We start from the raw sequence: 18,504 nt of genomic DNA on the forward strand, positions 1-18,504 counted from the left end.
TACAACAGTTGCAAAACAAACGTTCTGCTGAACGCACCCATTGACTGCTAGTACTAGAAATCTATAGTGCACGTAACGTAAACTATATCATTTTCTGTGCTGGCAGTAAATTTGGAACACAGCCTTGCTGTGTCGGTTGTTAGCGTCACGCCGTGCAGTAACCTTTTGGAGCATCGTTCGCTCGTCACTGTTCTTTGCAAAAATTTACGACGTGATCTGGCCGTATTGTCTCCGCTTATTTCATGGAGGCAGGAACCAATAACTAAGAAGAAGAAGAGATATCTCTCTGTGACAGCTTGCCAACGTGGTGGACGTAATGAGCGAGAAACTGTCGAAAAAGTAAGTGCACGACATTGGACGAGATTATCGTATCTGTAGGATATCCGTTTAGGGTCTCGTGACGCTTTTCGCTCGATCGCCCTGGCCGCTCGCAATACGCGACTTTTCCCCTCACGGGCGACATAACCTAAAAAGGAGAAAAGTCCGACATGTGGCTCGTTGCCACACGATCATACACGTTGCTCATTACGCTCGCATTTTCTCGTAGATAACGATATCTTGTAGATAAATCTAAACGTCAGATGAGTAAAGTCTAATCCCGACACAGCAATCATGTTCGGTACTTTAACCAATGCTCGTGTTATGATTGCGCGACCAGTAGGGCGAACCTGGTTAACGAGCCACGGGACGAAGTTGCGTCAGACTCCTCCGCGTCGATTTGCCACGAAGTGCGTAATGGATCATTCGATACATTATTCGATTCTGAGAGAAGTGACTTGAGACGATATCCTAATTGCAGCGAGCTGAAAAGGCGTCTCAAGGCCGAGCAAAAGGCCAAGGAGAAGGCTGAGAAGGAAGAGGTCAAGACGCTTGTAGCGGCAGCTCAACCAAAGTCTGAGAAAAAGGAAATCAATGAAGAAGAGATTAGTCCAAATGTAAATTTCGAAGTCTTGTAAAATAGAAATTTATACTATATAATAGAACAAATTTATCTTGTGCGGAAAACAAAGGATAAAAGTCCTTTTAATTCATAAGCAATCAATTACTTTTTTCTTGGATTTAATTCAGCAGCACAATTTTCAATATTACTCTTCAACATTCTTAACTAAAGTCTGTTATACAATGTATTAATCTTTTTATTAATCTGAGCCATACATATTTATTTTTCGCAGAGATCATAAAATATATAACCAAGGTTAAATCTTAAGCTGATTCCAAAAAGATTTATTATGAAATTTGTATTTGCAGGAATATTTTAAGCTCCGTTCGAACTTGGTCAGTCAACTCAAAGCTATTAATGACAATCCTTACCCGCATAAGTTTCACGTATCTATCTCCCTGGAGAAGTTCATTGAGAAATTCAAGGATATCGTGAAAGATGGTGAGATACTGGATAATGAAGTACATAGCGTCGCCGGACGTGTTCACTCCATTCGAGGATCTGGCGCCAAATTAATCTTTTACGATCTTCGTGGAGAAGGTGTCAAGGTGCAAGTGATGGCTAACGCAAGATTGTATGAAAACGAGGAAAAATTTGTAGCAGATACTGCAAAGATTAAGAGAGGTGACATCATAGGTGTCATCGGCAAACCTGCCAAGAGCAAAAAAGGCGAATTCTCGATCGTACCACGATCTATTACCCTTCTAAGTCCATGTTTACATATGTTGCCACATCTCTATTTTGGCCTGAAAGACAAAGTAAGAAATAAATTTACAGAAAAATATATAATCCTTAAACACATATATATTTAAAATTTGTGTTATAATAATTCCTTAATTCATTACAACATGCAATGTAAATATATTATGTGATTCATAATTATATAATTCATAATTGGGTTAAACACTTTTGTATGCAACCAGGAAACAAGATTTCGGCAGCGATACTTGGATCTCATATTAAATGACAAAGTTCGACAAATCTTTTACACACGTGCGAAGATAATCTCTTATATACGCAAGTTTTTTGATAATATGGGCTTCTTGGAAGTCGAGACTCCTATGATGAATATGATCGCTGGAGGTGCGACTGCCAAACCCTTTGTTACACATCATAATGAACTCAATATGGACTTATTTATGAGAATCGCTCCTGAGTTGTATCACAAGGTATGAAATTCTTTTTCTCCATAGAGTTTAAAATAAATGTTACTCTAGAATAAGAGAAAAAATGAAGTGCAACAGTAAACATTTAATAGATGCTAATCATCGGCGGGATCGACAGAGTGTATGAAATCGGCAGGCAATTCAGGAACGAGGGTATCGACATGACTCACAATCCAGAATTCACCACCTGTGAGTTCTATATGGCATATGCTGATTACAATGACCTAATGGAGATCACGGAGGACTTGGTATCTGGTATGGTGAAGTCTATACATGGGACTTACAAGATAGAGTATCATCCGGACGGACCGGAGGGTAAAGCATACGAGATCGACTTCACGCCACCTTTCAAGCGCATCTCTATGATGACGCAATTGGAAGAGGTTCTACAAGTCAAACTGCCCGAAGCTGATCAGCTTAACGCACCAACGGCAATCAAGTTCCTTAGCGATCTTTGTGACAAGCATGAAATTGAATGTCCTCCTCCCAGGACATCGGCGAGATTACTAGACAAAGTAAGACATAAGTGAAACTTAATGAAACATCTAACTTCTTTTTGAACTTAACAGTCTAGTAATTTTAATAAGTAACCGAAAATAAGAAAGATATACAAATATATATGTTAAGACATTTGTATCTTTCAATTACACACAATAAATATCAGCCACTCTAGATCGGAATATCTTTTGCGGAATAGCTTGTTGGAGAATTCATCGAGGATACATGTATCAATCCTACTTACATCATTGATCATCCACAAGCAATGTCTCCATTGGCAAAATGGCATCGATCCAAGGAAGGCCTTACTGAACGATTCGAATTGTTTGTTATGAAAAAGGAAATTTGTAATGCGTACACTGAACTGAACGATCCAGTCGTTCAGAGAGAAAGGTACATAGAAAATTAAACTTATTGATAAAAATTTGTGTTACACACACAATATGTTTTGATAAGGCCATTGATTGAGTTATTCAATTTTACGACTATTTTACAAATTTAAATGTGTCAAATCTGCATACAGATTTGAGCAGCAAGCTAAGGATAAAGCAGCTGGTGATGAGGAAGCACAATTGATTGATGAGAATTACTGCACATCTTTAGAATACGGTTTAGCACCAACGGCTGGCTGGGGAATGGGTATTGACCGATTAACAATGTTCCTCACCGACTCGAATAATATTAAAGTGAGTATATAAACTGAATATTTGTACATTTTCTAAAATGTTTTAAAAAGAATATCGTGATTTTATGAGATTGTGAAATTAATTTATTCTTCCATATAATTAAATTATTTTATGTATGAAGAAGAACGAATATAAATATAAGAATGTACATTTTTTTTATCTTTACAGGAAGTATTGTTCTTCCCTCAAATGAAGCCGGATGATCCAAACAAAAATAAAGAAGTGACTGAAGATGATAAAGCGTCAAACGATAGTGCAGAAAAATAAAGTTTAAATTATTTTTAAAAAAATATAAAACCGATAATTTAGAGAAAGTATTTCAAAATTTTTTATTTAAGTGTAAATAAAAAATATTATTTACACAAATAAAGATTATTTTTGTTTCAATCAATAATTGGCTTATAAAAGATGTGCTTTTCTTATTTTTAAATTATATTAAAATTAAAATAATTAAATCATATAAATATTTCATATATATATCATATTTATTTGATACCCGACTACACATCCATTACATACAATCAAGTAGATACGTTTACAAAATCGCAAAAACATGACTATACTGTTATTGTAAATATTAGAATGTTCCTTGTCTATTAACATCACAATTTCAAACCATTTATATTTTTTCTTTTTTGTTTTATAGTTTTATATAGATAAACCGAAATTCTACATAGTCATTTTATATAGATAAAATAAAATTACAAAATTACTATTCAAACTATTAGTAACATTACATAAAAATTCATAGTAATCAGGAAACGGAAAAAAATTTTTTTTACAAGTAAACACTCTTATAAACATTGAGCTGCGTTTCAAGACTTAGAATACTTTACTCGCTATTTCAAGATACGAAATAACAAGTTACATAGTTTAAAGTCTATTTGTCCGAAAAGTTAAGGATCAAAGTTAATTCTCGCGAATTAAAATGAATTTAAAAAAGTACTCTTACACAGTCTTATCCTTTCTCATTTCAAATAAAATAACGCTAATTTATTCTCCTCCGAATTTTGAAACGCAATCACGGACATTTCTTGTGAGCATAGATTGGATAGCCGCTTGATATTTCAAAATGTAACAGCTACCACAATGAAGACAAATAATATACACAATAAGAGAGTAATACGCTTTGTACTTCAACTCGCGAAACAAGCCAAAGAACATCGAATCTTAATAAGTATTTGCATATTTGCTGGCAGCATGTTTATATTGTCTGATATCCATTTGGGAAATTAATATAATTCTATGTAAATCACTCCAATAACACAAGAGCTCTAGATCAGCTCACATCTAACTCGCTAAGATATTTATAATAGCTTGTACTGCTATATTTAAGTAAATGTGTCTAAACGCCCCTACAGTCCACATTTCCATCGCACGTCTAGCGCTAAATATGACTACTTGAAGCCCGTTTAATATAGGAAGATCATACACAATAGTATATGACATATTAAGAAACGTTAACTTGATCTGTGTTAAAAGTCTCTACTTATGATAAAACACAATTGTTATAATATACAAAACTTCACAAGATGTGATTATATTTATTAAATACACAATAAAAATGTACTCTATGGATCTACAGAAAATATATTATTACAGTAAATTTTATGTAGAACTTTCAGTCATTTTTAGCTCTAAATGTGTACATCAAAATGTAAGTCAATAAACTAGTTGAAATGACATAAAGAAAATACACTTCATTGATAGTTCATTGATATGTATCTTGTTTTTTAAATAATGACTGTAAAAATAATTCCTAAAATGTGTGTGACTATTAAGATTACCTGACCAATAATATGTCTATTTTCATTATACATTTAGTGTAATATCCTTCTTAATTTATAGAAAAATTAATTACATGCATTTACATTTAATCCTTTAACAGTCACTGTACACATTTGAAGAATTTCTCTTATAAATATTTTAATAAACATCATAATGTAAAGTTTAGAAATGTAATTCTCGTCGGAAGATTAAATATTCTGCTGGCAGCTTTTTCAATATCTTTTTTTGTATATTCATAGATAAAAATATTTTATTATACTATTTGAAAATTTATATTAAATTTCTCACATAAAATAAATTAGTGTTATTGACTGTAAAAACATGTCATAAATTGAAACATGTTTAATTCATTATGATTAATTCAGCAATTAATAATAAAATTTTAAGACTGTTGTAACAAAATAGAAATAAAGTCTAAAGCAAACCTTTATCAGCTGCTCTCCTCATCCTGAACGTATTTTGTAACAGAATTATAATGAGCACCTAATTCATACATATGACGATGATAAGTCAATATTACCTTCTTGCCATTACTGTACTCATCTCCAACGATATAGGGAGCCCCTGTAGCTTGTATGACCTCGATAGGACATTTCAGTATACGTGATAATATCTGTATCTGTAATAAAAAAAACAATGAAATGTTCTAGGAAAAAATTGTGTTACATTAATAATTCATAGAGGATATACTTTAAGAATTTTATGATTCATGGTCATCGTACATTTATAAGTTTACGACATGTTATTTACCTCAACAGCACCACCCCAAGCACTTGTTTCGGCTACATCGTTGCAGTACTTTTCATATTCTTCAGGTGTTAACAGTTCATCAGAATCAGGATTGGAAAGAAATGGCAAAAAATCGTTCATATTTTCTCTCAAACAGTCAGCAGTCTTTATTCTGAGATCGTGCAGGCTAAGAGGCGTCTCTCCATTTATCTTAAGTTGATGTGCCACAGCGTTATATAAACTGAAAACAAATTCAGACTTTCATATACAGTCAAGAAACTAATGTCCGGACAACATACTATTATATTGATAATTTTTTCAAACTGTTATTAAAAATTATGGGTTTAAATTATTCCATATATGCATTTGGAGAAGTAATTGTGAAATTGAAAAATGATAGTATATTATCCAAACAAGTTAATTTTGTGATTGTACATGTTTAACAAAATGACAAAAATTGTGAAATATCCTTTTGTTTTTCTTTCTTGGTAATACCGATGTGGTATATACTATAAATTTTAAAATCTTTACCAGTGGCCGTCGCTGGGAATTTCATAGATCATCAACTCGCGATCAGAAAGTAGCTTCTTTATGGCTTCTATCTCAACATTTCTTTTGCCAATGACGTTAAGAACTTCCTGCTCAATGATTCTCTGATTGCGTTCCTTCTCCGCGATTGCTTTCTTCTCCCGTCTTTTTTGTGCTTTGGAAACTCTATGTGTCAATTGCTCCGAACAATTGTCTTTACTAATTTCTTTGCTTGCTTCTTCAGGCTCTATCTGTTCGTCGTTCAGTGTAACATGAGCCAGTCTCCACGTGTTCAGCTCCTCCGTTTGATGTTTCTCCAAGCGCTCCTCTAGACGCCCTATCTCTTCCGTAATTTCCTTCTTTTTCTTTTTGTCACCTTTACAAATGGATTTCTTCAACGTCTGTATTTGCGCTACGATTAAAAAAGAAAATTTGAACGTTAGGCGGCCACAATATGTAAAAACCTGCTTTAACTTCAAATCGGAAAACGAAGTTATTAAAGATCTATTAAAAAATGAAGATAAAGGAGGTTGTAGTTTTTGGTCTAAATACCTTGCAGTTCCTTACGTTCCTTTTTGTGCTTCTGCGTTAACTCTTCCTCTGTTAATGTCGCTTCTGCCATCGTACTTGATCGTACTTTAAATATAACCTCTACCGTAAGTAAAGTTCTCGCAGAAGCACACTCCGTACGGAGGACGGAAGTAATCGAACAGGAAGCTGGGTCGGCGCATGGTGGAAGAAATCCGGTGTACTATTGCGCATTTGAACATCAGAAAAGCGATACTCCCCCCCCCAGACGTCATGTTGCCGCGATTATTTGAATTTGGCGTTATGTCAAAGGCCGGAATCAGACTATGCATTGAAGATTGAGATTGAAGATTGAAAAATTCAAATTTGACCAATCGAAATGAAAGGAGCTAAAATTTCTTTGTCCTTATTGGTCAAATTTCAATCTTCAATCTTCAACCTTAATCTTCAATGCGTAGTCTGATTCCGGCCAAAGCTTATTCCACGTCAAGGTACCTTTTCATGCTGAAGCTCGACGCTCATTTTCAGCGTCAAAATAGATCATGTGATCAAAATTGACGCCGAAAATAAGCGTCGAGCGTCAGCATGAAAAAGTACCTTTAAGGTAAGGAAGAATTATTTTTCTTAAAATATGACTTTTTTGAACTTATTATGATTTTGTATTTAGATTACAGGTAACACCCATATCTATGACATCTTTTAGGAAGTTTTCCAACAAGAAACACAAATGACAGTAGATGCGTTCGAGGAGACACTGGCTGCGGTCCACTTGACGCTACAAATGCTTCGAAGTATTCTTTGATTAGTCAATTCGTAAAATTCTTTGTTCTGATTGGTCGCTCAAACGCTTCGAAGCGTTTGTAGCGTCAAGTGCAGTCGCTATTAAGCCGGAATCAGACTACGCATTGAAGATTGAGATTGAAGATTGAAAAATTCAAATTTGATCAATCCAAATGAAAGGAGCTAAAATTTCTTTGTCCTTATTGGTCAAATTTTAATCTTCAATCCTTAGCGCTATTTGTGTCAGTCTATCCTTGTTTTATGTCTAATAAACAACGAAGATAGAATGACGGAGTAGCATCTCCCCGAATGCATCAAGTGTAACACAGTGAATCATTACATCCTTATTCTTCGCCAATGTTAAACAAGGCTGAAATGCTCTTTATGTTACACAGTGGCTGCATTCCACTTGACATTCACACGCTCGTGGAATCATTTCATCCTTGTCGTTTATCAAATGTGTTTATCAATGTTCAACAAGGACAAACGATGCTCGCGAGCGTTAAGTGGAAATTAGGTAGTGTCGTTTGTAGAAAAGCTCCCTAATGCTCGTATCAGACTACGGATTGACGATGAGGGCTGCGATCCACTTGACGCTACAAACGCTTCAAAGCGTTTGAGCGACCAATCAGAACAAAGAATTTTACGAATTGACTAATTAAAGAATGCTTCGAAGCGTTTGTAGCAGTTTGTAGCGTCAAATGGACCGCAGCCTACGATTGATGGTTTTACCCGGTTCTATTTCAGCCTAATTACGATGAACTCGTGATTGGTTGAAGTAGAACCGAGCAACCGTTAATCGTAATCGTCAATCCGTCTATGGCTGTGATCCACTTAACGCTACAAACGCTTCGAAACATTCTTTGATTAGTCAATTCGTAAAATTCTTTGTTCTGATTGGTCGCTCAAACGCTTCGAAGCGTTTGTAGCGTCAAGTGGACCGCAGCCTATGTTATTGGGGAACATTGCTGTGTATTCCGGAAAAGCTGCAGGTTGAATGATTTACGAATCACATTTACGAAAACATACTTTCGAAAAATCTTTTAGAGCTTTTAAAATTATTCTCCATATTGCAGCATGTATAAAAAAATAATTTAATATACTTGAAAATCTTCCAAATGCATTGTAATATATTGCGACGATATATTTGCTTGGAGAGGGTGCAAAAGTACAATTAAAATTCACGTATGACGCGATAACAATAAAAAAAGGGAACGAAATATGGATTTATCATTTATTAATATCCAATAAAGGAAATGGAATACAGTTTTGCCCGCTAAGCGTCATCTCCATTATCACCCTTAACTAGGAAAAGAAACGGGTGTCTCTTTGCGGCAGGTTCGATCTCGGAGGAGAGGAAGGAAGAGGGAAGGAGGGGAAGGAGAGAGAGAGAGAGAGAGAGAGAGAGAGAGGAAGATAAACCGAGTCGAACCGTGATCGTCAACATTATATACATATATGTATATATAAAACAATTGTTACACACTAGAGCGAGAGCGCGTAATACAAAACAATGATTCTTCGGTTAGTTTATTACAATACGTCTCCTTTACGTTTCGTTTACTAATAAAAATATAACTCTCATTACCGCTCAGTACAATGTGATCGTCCGTCTCCAATATATAGTATATAAGTAAAATATCTCTTGCAGTCGCTTATACGTATTTGCGGAGTATTCGCCAAATCGTGCGTCTCAACAAAGACTGCTATTAGATATCAGCTTTACGCAAATGATTTATTTCGTATCTTTGTCTTTCCTCGACCGGCAAACTTTAAAAACGTTCGCTTTGTCGATATAGGACCAGCAATAGTATTGTAATAAAAGACACTAATTAGCTACGCGTTGCTAAATCGTCCTTAATCATGGCTGACTAGTTTCTGTTACATCCATAATTTTAATGATTATTAAAAATCTTATTGTTAACTTTACAGCACATCTATCTGTGACCGATTAGTCTTAACCGTAAGCAATGGATTCGATTACAAGCTAATTATTTAAGATCACTTAGCAGCTTAGCTTTAGTTAATAAAATAATTAATCTTGATTATCGGTAAGCAATCTTAGTCGCAATTGTTGTAACACTAGAAAAGAAAGCCCCTAACGTGTCGGCACGATCTTAAATTGATCTCGCTTCGATGTCTTTCCTTTTTCGTTTCCGGGTGATTCTCGTCGATAACATAATTTGGGATCAGAACTTCGGAAAAGGTTTCTTTGTCTCAACGATGTAAGATTTCCCGAGAAAGCAACTGCTGAACCTTTCCGACGTACGATTTGGCGGACACCTCGCAGGAATACATATATACACGTTATATATATATATATACACACGCACATAACTGTATATATGCATTCGTGTATATATCTCCAAGTTTGCAACTTGTATATGTGTATACATATTTTTTTCTCATTTAATATTTTATATACGATCATCACGATATAGACATCTGTATAATATAGAACTATATATATTCTCATGCCATATTACAACAATACAAACAGTCAATATTAATGATAATTATGTTAACTTGCGTAATGCAAGCACCACAGCTAGTATAGCAGTTTGAGCAATACGTAATGCTTCCTTGTATCAGGATCGGGAGATTAACACGACGGATCATCAAAAAACACACGATGGTAACAAATCAATCTCCGTCACCCTCGTCGCGCTTGATTCCGTTCTACAGGGTGTTCCGAGAGCAACGAAAGTTAGTATCACGGTATTATCTCGTGTCTTTAATTTTTACCTATCATTTATATGTAATATAAATTACAATTTGCACGAAACATATTTCTAAGAGTTCGATACTTATAATAATAATCTCTCTTTCGATCTATTATTTATATGTAATATAACTTAAAACTTGAACGAAATATAATTCTCAATCCGCTATTTATCAATATTAATCTCTCTCTTAATAAACTCTAATAAACTCTTATAAAAATACACGTTTCAAATATAGTTATAAATTAAAACAATAATTTAAGTCTTAATAGATAAGATTAAAAGATACACTACATACACTACTGCTCGAAAGTTTCAGCACGCTTTGTATTTTTGTTAATAATTCCATTTTTCATACATAAAATATGGAATTATAATATATTCTTTTATTTCCCATTACGGAAGTATTCAATAAAGTCGTAAATTGGGAAATAATTATAAATGAGAATTATGAGTTTTCTTAAGTAGACAAATTTATCGACTAGATAAACATTTAAGAGTACGTAAACAATATTCTTTATTACACACAAATATTTAATTAAAGAAGACCAAAATTAATAATTAAAATAGGCTTAAGTGATTAAATCTAACAAAATAAGTAATGCCGATATGAGCCAACACAGGATGTTCGAGTGTAAATTATAAATCATTTATTAAGCAAATAAATACACATATACGTTTCAACCATCAGTTCGGATCCTCATTAGTACAATTAATAACGCAAAATCAAATTATTTGGAGAAATCGCATTAAAGAGAGAATGCTCTGATATATGAGTTAATCGTCTATTACAAAACTATTAGATGTCCAATACTTATCGAAATGTGGTCATCGAATTGTCCAATTGATTTGATGAAGTCAGACAAGTTGTACGAACCATGAGTAACCATATTATTATTAAATTGTCCGATTTAATAACAAAAAGAACAAGACTTCTACGGAGATGCTGATAGTTCGAACAATAATTTGTAATTTACACTCAAAACATCCTGTGTTGGCTCATATCGGCATTACTTATCTTGTTAAATTTAATTAAGACACTTGAAAACTTTCTGAAAAAATATCAAGAGTTTGACTTTCATTATTAAAACCTAAGCAGATTAGGCTTTGAGAAGTAAAAAGTTTAAAAAGTAGTAAGTTCTTTTTTAGTGAAAATATATAGATAATAATAAATTTATAAAAAACATAGAAACTGTATTTATATTTTATTCTTTAGGTGCATTCCATTTTGCACTTATAGTGCTTGTAAGATTCATTTATTTTTATTTAATATTTGATAAACAACAAGCATGAACTGATGCTTATAGTAAGTATAAAAACGGAACACATTCTTTACATTATAAAATTTCCACAAACGGAGTGTGTTGAAACTTTTTTGAGCGATAGTATATTTCGCAGTCTTAAAAATGAAAAAGTGACAGAAAACGTCAAATTTTTTTACTACAAAAAAGATTAACCACAAAACAGCGCTTCCGGAATTCCGATACAAGACTCGGAACACCGTGTATAGCGAATCGCGCCCATAGGAAAGATTTTACCATTTTTTAACATTGATTGTGACAAATTTAAGCGTAATAAAACACGATTGATTATGTCATTCCTATTCCCATCACATCGCTGCGATTCAGAGCTAAAATTTTTTCTTTTCTTTCTGTAAATTGTTACTGTGAAGACTCGAAGATTCTGCCTAAGAATAAAAGATCTGCGAAAAAATTGAATTCCACTCCACCAAGAATTAGCATCAATTCATTTTAGCTCCAACTCGCACGTTTTCCTTGGCACGCCCTCATCGACGAAGCATCTAGCAGCCAGTAATGTAAATATGATCGCGATCTTTTTCTAACACATCCACAGATAATGTAATTATTTACATAACATCTCTATTTACATTGCCAGCTACAGCTTTACGCGACTATATAATAAGAGAAAAGTAAGCTTTGTACCGCTTGTCGCGCGCGCGCGTTTATAGACATTGATGCTTCGTCTTATAAATACGATACGCTTCCGATTTTTTCAACTAAATGCACGAATAGTTCTCTCGGTTATTTTCAAGAACGTTCCTGAAGTACCGTGTCGTAAAAAAAGATTTAGAGAGAACAAATCTATTAGCGTTGAGATAACGATTTAAAAAGATTTTATTCTAATTTCTCAAATTAATATTTTTACCTCACTTATTATTATGTCCTTTACTATAAATAATCGCACGGTTATTTTTTAAATTACCTCATTAATATTGTCTTATACATCATTTTCTTCAGTATAAATTATACGCATATATATTTGCCTTGTCAGCTAATTTAATAATAAATATATACAAATAATATAAAATATATATCTTCGTATATGTTTATATTCATGGGTAAATAATATTTATATGATATTGAATCTTCTTAGAACGAATAACTTTAAAGTCAAGTGGATAAAATTACGTAAGACAAGTAACACCTGTAAATCAGTGTTACTAACAATAAGCATATCTCTTTATTTTACGACTGTCTTTCTTGCCAGCGATATGAATATCTCACACGAGGAAATAGCCCTGAAAGAACTTGTCGCGGACTTTGCAGAGCATTACGTATTACATCTCTATATATAACATTTGGCAATGAGTAGAGTACTAACAGTTCTTACGCTAATTACTTCTAAGCGTCACGGATAACATTACGTTACTTCTCCTTAATAACAACAGGGAGACTCAGGTAACAGTTTCAACAAGTTTTTCTTCTCGACGTATTATTCCGCTAAACAAAATTCCATTGATATTTTAATTTATATCTTTGCGCCACTCACATATCGAGGAAAAAAGATGTGCTTAGAATAGATAAGTATTTATGAGTGTAAAATGAGATTATTAATATATTGCGGTATAAAAATTACACAAAGTATATAAAAGATAAATCTCTTGGATATCTTTTTTTTATATAAGCAAAATTTTATTTATTGGAATAATACGAGGGAGACGTACTAGTTCATATAGAAGTCATATAGTAAGAACTGTACAAGGATTCATAAAACTAAGGATCTAGATAATACAAGATCATGGAATCAAAAATTTTTGTATATATACAATATATATATATATATAACGAAAGATTTGTAAAATCAGATTGAGAAATATATAAATTATTATGAGCCAGCAGATGAATGAATATAGATCGTCAATCTAATAGTATGATTTCCTGGGGTGTTTACGTCATTTATTTTGATCATCTTTATGTTTTGGTTGAACTGCGCGTGTATTATATTATATAAAAAACAAATGTTGAATGAAATTTTAATAAATGCTCTTATAGAATCTAATACTGGCTAATTTATTATCTACTGAAAAACAGTAATTAATTTAAAGTATTATTATAGTAACTTATTTAAAGTATTAAACAACAATGCTTTTAATACTTAAAAGAAGTAATTAATTACTATCTTTCAGTATTTTAAATTTGCCAATATTAGATTTCTGTAAGATTTCTATACTATCTAATGTTATTTATTCCTTGTCATTAATTAAACGTTTTTTAAATTTACATTAAACATTTATCGCTATTTTTGCTAGAATTTTACCTGATATTTGTATTTTGTTATAATGTGTTTATCAAAATGTATAGATTGAAGATAATAAATATAAATAAACAATCAAAATACCTCAGGAATCAAGTGAAAAATTTTTGAATTGATAATTTATGTTCACCTGCGCACGACTCGTCTATACTAATTTCTTCGTTTAACTCTCGAGATTTTCAAATTGAGACTCAAATTTTGAGTTAACATACATATATAATATAATATAAAACGAATAAAAAAGACAAATGATTTCAAATGTCATGAAGAACTAGCATACCTATATATTGCACGTACGAAAATAAAATGTACAAGCTCGAGAAAGCTAAAATAGATAATATACCATACGATATCATATAAATTTGCGAAAATAGATTAAAGAGATTTATGATATGAGATACCATGAAATAAGACAACATCTATGTACGTCATATAGAGGACAGTAAAATATCTATATAATACGAGATATTTGCAAGGCTGCTTTTTGTGTATCTCGAATACATGGCATAAAAATCTATAAGATCATCACAAAATATAACGATCTACGGAATAAAGGAACTACCGGATACGGAACCAAAAATCATGTCCTTTCTTCACGAGTTACCGCCGCGATTCGAAGAACGAGCGGCAGCGTGCAAATCGTCAGAGTTTCTCGGTTGTTGCTGATTGATGAACGCTGGTTGATGCCGATGATGCAGGCGTAACGGATGGGTCCACGCTGGATGATCGTTCCAATGGGAAGGATGTCTTGCCTAAGGGTGGCTGTGAGATCGCACGCTTTGCCGTCCTAAAAGAGCTGCCGATCGGCAATAATCAATAACAGTTAGCATAATTTTACACTTAAGCTTTCTTCTCGAGATAACCAAAGAACATTTAGTGAGCTCAATTCTTCCCATGGAGAGATGAATTTTATCTCATCTCTTTCATCTTATTAATTTTTAAATTAAAGCTAACAATAAGATATAAATGTATATATATTATGTGGATATTGATATTCAATATTTTATATTGTGACAAATTATTATGTAATATTTAATTATATAAAAGATGCGTCTTCTATCGGAATCTGTAAATTTTACTCTTATAATTTTGTATGCATTGTATTGGAAAGAAAGGATCTAAGCGTCCCAAAGTTATCTTGATGAATGATTTATTGTCGATTCAGCGTATTGTCATTCGAATCAACACGATTGACAACACGCGAAATAGAATAATTACTGCGAGATAGACTGTATATGTGGCATTCTCGAAACTATTCGCACATCTAATTAAAATGTATCAATTATGTGACAAATGAATTGTAAATCAATCCTGGAAACAGAAGCCTCTTTAATAATAAATTTTAAAGAGCAAGTTTTATCTATATTACATAAATGCGATAAAAATAGCATATGTACAATAATGAATTGAAAAGTTTCGACTGATACTAATCGAAAAACGACTGGAAATGGATTTAAAAGTGGATTAAAAATGTAACGATAATCCGGATATAAACTTATTAATTGGACTAATTATTATTTTCCAGACAATATATTGTGCAATCCGCTTCTGTACTGTGCGACGAGTGCAAGAAGCAGCAGTGATACGTCTTTTTTATTCGTTTATCGCATTCGAATGGAAAGCACAATAATACACAATAATTTACCCCTCCTCTATAACATTTAGGCTGAAAACGATTAATGATTTAATTTGCATCAGCACATTATTCATTCTCGTCGTAACATAGTATATACATATCACTTCTTGACATCCTATACATAGATCAAAACATCAAAACATATTTACATATTTAGGATGCACAAAAAATATATAAAACAATGAATTTTTTTACGAGTTCGAAGTAAAATTTTCCTCAGTAAAAGTTCATCAGAAGTTACAGCTTTGACATTTTCAATATAAAATATTTCAATAATTAAATCTTCAATAATTAAAACAATAAATAAAAGAGTATATATATATATATATTATATATATAAATTGGGAATTAATTGAATATCCATTTTATATCCATTTAAATTTCTCTCAAGAACTCATTAAAATCTTATAGCTCTTAATATTTATGTTGACTCATTAAAGTTTCAATTTAAATTTAAATAAGAGAGAATATTATCTGATAAACTCTAAAACTATCACCCTATATTCTTTTTATACATTTTATTTTGCATCCTATATAGAATAGTGTGCTTCGTAATTTAACTCGCTTGCGAGTGAAATAGATCGCCATTGAAAGCGGATGAATGAAAACAGCGCAGTGGAAAAGCGGCGTGTTTTACATTGGTATTGTACTGCTGGAAAAGCGTGACGTAACATATCTGTGAAGCGTTAATGGATAATGAACCAGATATGTAGAGACGGAAGACACCTGTCCGCCCTGCGGATGACAGCGAAACAATTATTTAAATCTTGTCGTCCTTGAATGTGGGGAATCGTAGCACTAAGCATTCAACTAAGCGAGACGATTCTGTACTTGTCCAAGCTTCTGTTATTCGATCCTAAAATAACATAGCTCTGGCAGACATTTGCAACTATAAAAAAAATTATAATTTTACAGTCCCTTATATTCTTAATTACAAATTAGCTTCTTATAGATTTTGATTCTCCTGCTTGTCCATCATAAATGCAGATTTTTTTCTATTTGTGATCACACATGCGGGATATGTCAGCACTGTGGAATAATTCAGTAAGTTAAACGAAGTTATTAAGCTATATGTTATATAGTATAGTTGATATCATAAACTCATTGAGTCTTCATATTTTTTCGCATTTGCTGCCAGTACTATGGAAAGAATCATAAGTAGATAAGCGAAAAGGGCAAAACGATTTCTCTCTCTATGGAGATAATATAGCAAAAAAGTAGCTGTGCATAATAAAATACATAATTCGCGGGGCATATAGAATTCTCTAATTAATTGATTGATTCGTTTCTACAAGCACGCCAAAAAAAAGAGATCTTATTAGGAGTTGCCTGGAGTTTGATCTTACATTTCAGTTAGTCTTTTTTTTCGATAATTCTTGATACCGCTTTCTCGTTAGCGTATGCTATCGTTTGTCCCATGATTCCGCCACCTATGGAATTCAACATTATGAACGAACCAGAACCGCTCAGAGCGACGAGATCGTTAGCACACATATATCATGATTGGCACAGCGGAATATGCATGATCAGGTGAGAAGGGCGGCGTTTATCTCTAATTAAAACAGAGATCACACGGTATATCCGTGAGTTCTCAGAACTTGCACATTCACATATATGAAAATCGTGCACTGATGTGTCTTCTGTAAATCTATCGCATCTCCATTCGTGCTGTTTGTGGTCTTTTCACACAAGCAACGATTCAGCCTGATCTACCACCAAGGAAATCGTTCATTTGATAAAATCATTTAGTTGATTTTTTCTTTTAACATGCATATTAAAATCTAATCAAAATCTATTGGTTTTATTTGGCTGCTATGTAAATTCTGATAAATATTTTTCGTAAATTCTATCGTGTTCTTTTTTCCAAATTATATATAAGCAATAATTTCTCGATTAAATCGAAATATTTTGGAGATTCACAACTTATAGCTTCTTATTATAAAATAAGACTTTCCATTTTTTTCAACTCCTAAATTATATTTTGCAAAGAAAGACTATAAATTTTAATATTTATTTAAAAATTTACATACATTTTTAATGGATACTTTAAAATTCCATTAATTATACATCATAAATATATATATATATGTATATACAGGGTGTCCCATAACTCACCTGACAACGCTCGTGGGCAGGTAGAGCGGACTAAACTGAGTCGAAAAGTCCTCTACTATTTTGTAATTTTCGCAATAGTTAACAAGATATTAATTACTAAAAATTGCCGAATATTGGCCTTCAATATAATTTTTTCAGAATTTTTTATCAATTTTTTAGCTGCATTTTCTTATTTTTGCCATCGTAAAAATCCGGTATTAAAAAATTCTGAAAAAATTCTCAGAACTTTATGAGAAGAAAATAAACAATTTTTGTCTCTTGCAGTTTTTTTGTAAAATTGATAGTATTTGAGAAAAAAATTATTGAAGGCCAATATTCGGCAATTTTTAGTAATTAATATCTTGTTAACTATTGTGAAAATTACAAAATAGTAGAGGACTTTTCGACTCAGTTTAGTCCGCTCTACCTGCCCACGAGCGTTGTCAGGTGAGTTATGGAACACCCTGTATACACACACACATCATTAATTAAATCTCTATTATTACATATTTAATTATGTTAACGAAACTAAATAAAAAAATTAATATACATTACATTACAGTAAATCATTATAGAATAAATTAAAAACTTATTCTATATTCAAATAATTATTTACATCAAGTAGATATTTTCATTCAATTGAAAAAGGATATTAATTATTCATTGAAAATATGTGTCTTCCAATCATATAAGTTCTGAACCCGCAACTCAACTTAAATTAGGATTAAGATCCGTCAGAATCCCGACAGTTGAGAGACATAAAACACGAAGTAGTCTAGGTGGTGGATCTAGCATTTTGTGACATAAAACACTCATCTAACAAGTTTCAAGCGGAACGTGAGACGGCGGTTTA

General features: G+C 32.6%; 3 protein-coding genes across 12 annotated transcripts in view; 1 reads left to right on the forward strand and 2 right to left on the reverse strand.

Moving 5' to 3' along the window:
- The first annotated feature begins 242 nt into the window (after positions 1 to 242).
- On the forward strand, positions 243 to 3,586 carry LysRS (Lysyl-tRNA synthetase). Of its 2 annotated transcripts, XM_018462380.1 has the most exons (9): positions 268 to 339; positions 548 to 728; positions 800 to 935; positions 1,249 to 1,698; positions 1,864 to 2,109; positions 2,199 to 2,621; positions 2,804 to 2,997; positions 3,128 to 3,290; positions 3,459 to 3,586. In XM_018462380.1, the coding sequence occupies exons 2-9, from the start codon at positions 613 to 615 to the stop codon at positions 3,555 to 3,557; spliced, it is 1,827 nt and encodes a 608-aa protein (XP_018317882.1). In that variant the 5' UTR covers positions 268 to 339; positions 548 to 612; the 3' UTR covers positions 3,558 to 3,586. The 2 variants fall into 2 exon arrangements, with proteins under 2 accessions (XP_018317884.1, XP_018317882.1); XM_018462382.1 differs by lacking the exon at positions 548 to 728 and having other exon boundaries at positions 243 to 339.
- A 1,801-nt stretch (positions 3,587 to 5,387) lies between these two features.
- Positions 5,388 to 7,047, reverse strand: LOC108731870 (OTU domain-containing protein 6B). Its single transcript, XM_018462405.1, has 4 exons — positions 6,888 to 7,047; positions 6,339 to 6,747; positions 5,829 to 6,048; positions 5,388 to 5,697 (listed from the first exon to the last, which is right to left on the reverse strand). The coding sequence occupies exons 1-4, from the start codon at positions 6,955 to 6,957 to the stop codon at positions 5,509 to 5,511; spliced, it is 888 nt and encodes a 295-aa protein (XP_018317907.1). The 5' UTR covers positions 6,958 to 7,047; the 3' UTR covers positions 5,388 to 5,508.
- A 7,330-nt stretch (positions 7,048 to 14,377) lies between these two features.
- The window catches only part of rdgB (retinal degeneration B), a 33,513-nt gene continuing 29,386 nt past the window's right edge, over positions 14,378 to 18,504 (reverse strand). For 7 of the 9 annotated variants that reach the window (XM_018462424.1, XM_018462423.1, XM_018462418.1 and 4 more), the window contains one exon: positions 14,378 to 14,717. In XM_018462424.1, the coding sequence (XP_018317926.1) occupies positions 14,564 to 14,717 (154 nt within the window). In that variant the 3' untranslated portion in view covers positions 14,378 to 14,563. The remainder of the gene's footprint in view (positions 14,718 to 18,504) is intronic. The other 2 variants (XR_001937042.1, XR_001937041.1) reach the window with 1 other exon arrangement.

The sequence above is a fragment of the Mycetomoellerius zeteki genome, unplaced genomic scaffold (assembly GCF_001594055.1).
Source record: "Mycetomoellerius zeteki isolate Tzet28-1 unplaced genomic scaffold, Tzet1.0 scaffold140, whole genome shotgun sequence".
Lineage (NCBI taxonomy): Eukaryota > Metazoa > Arthropoda > Insecta > Hymenoptera > Formicidae > Mycetomoellerius > Mycetomoellerius zeteki.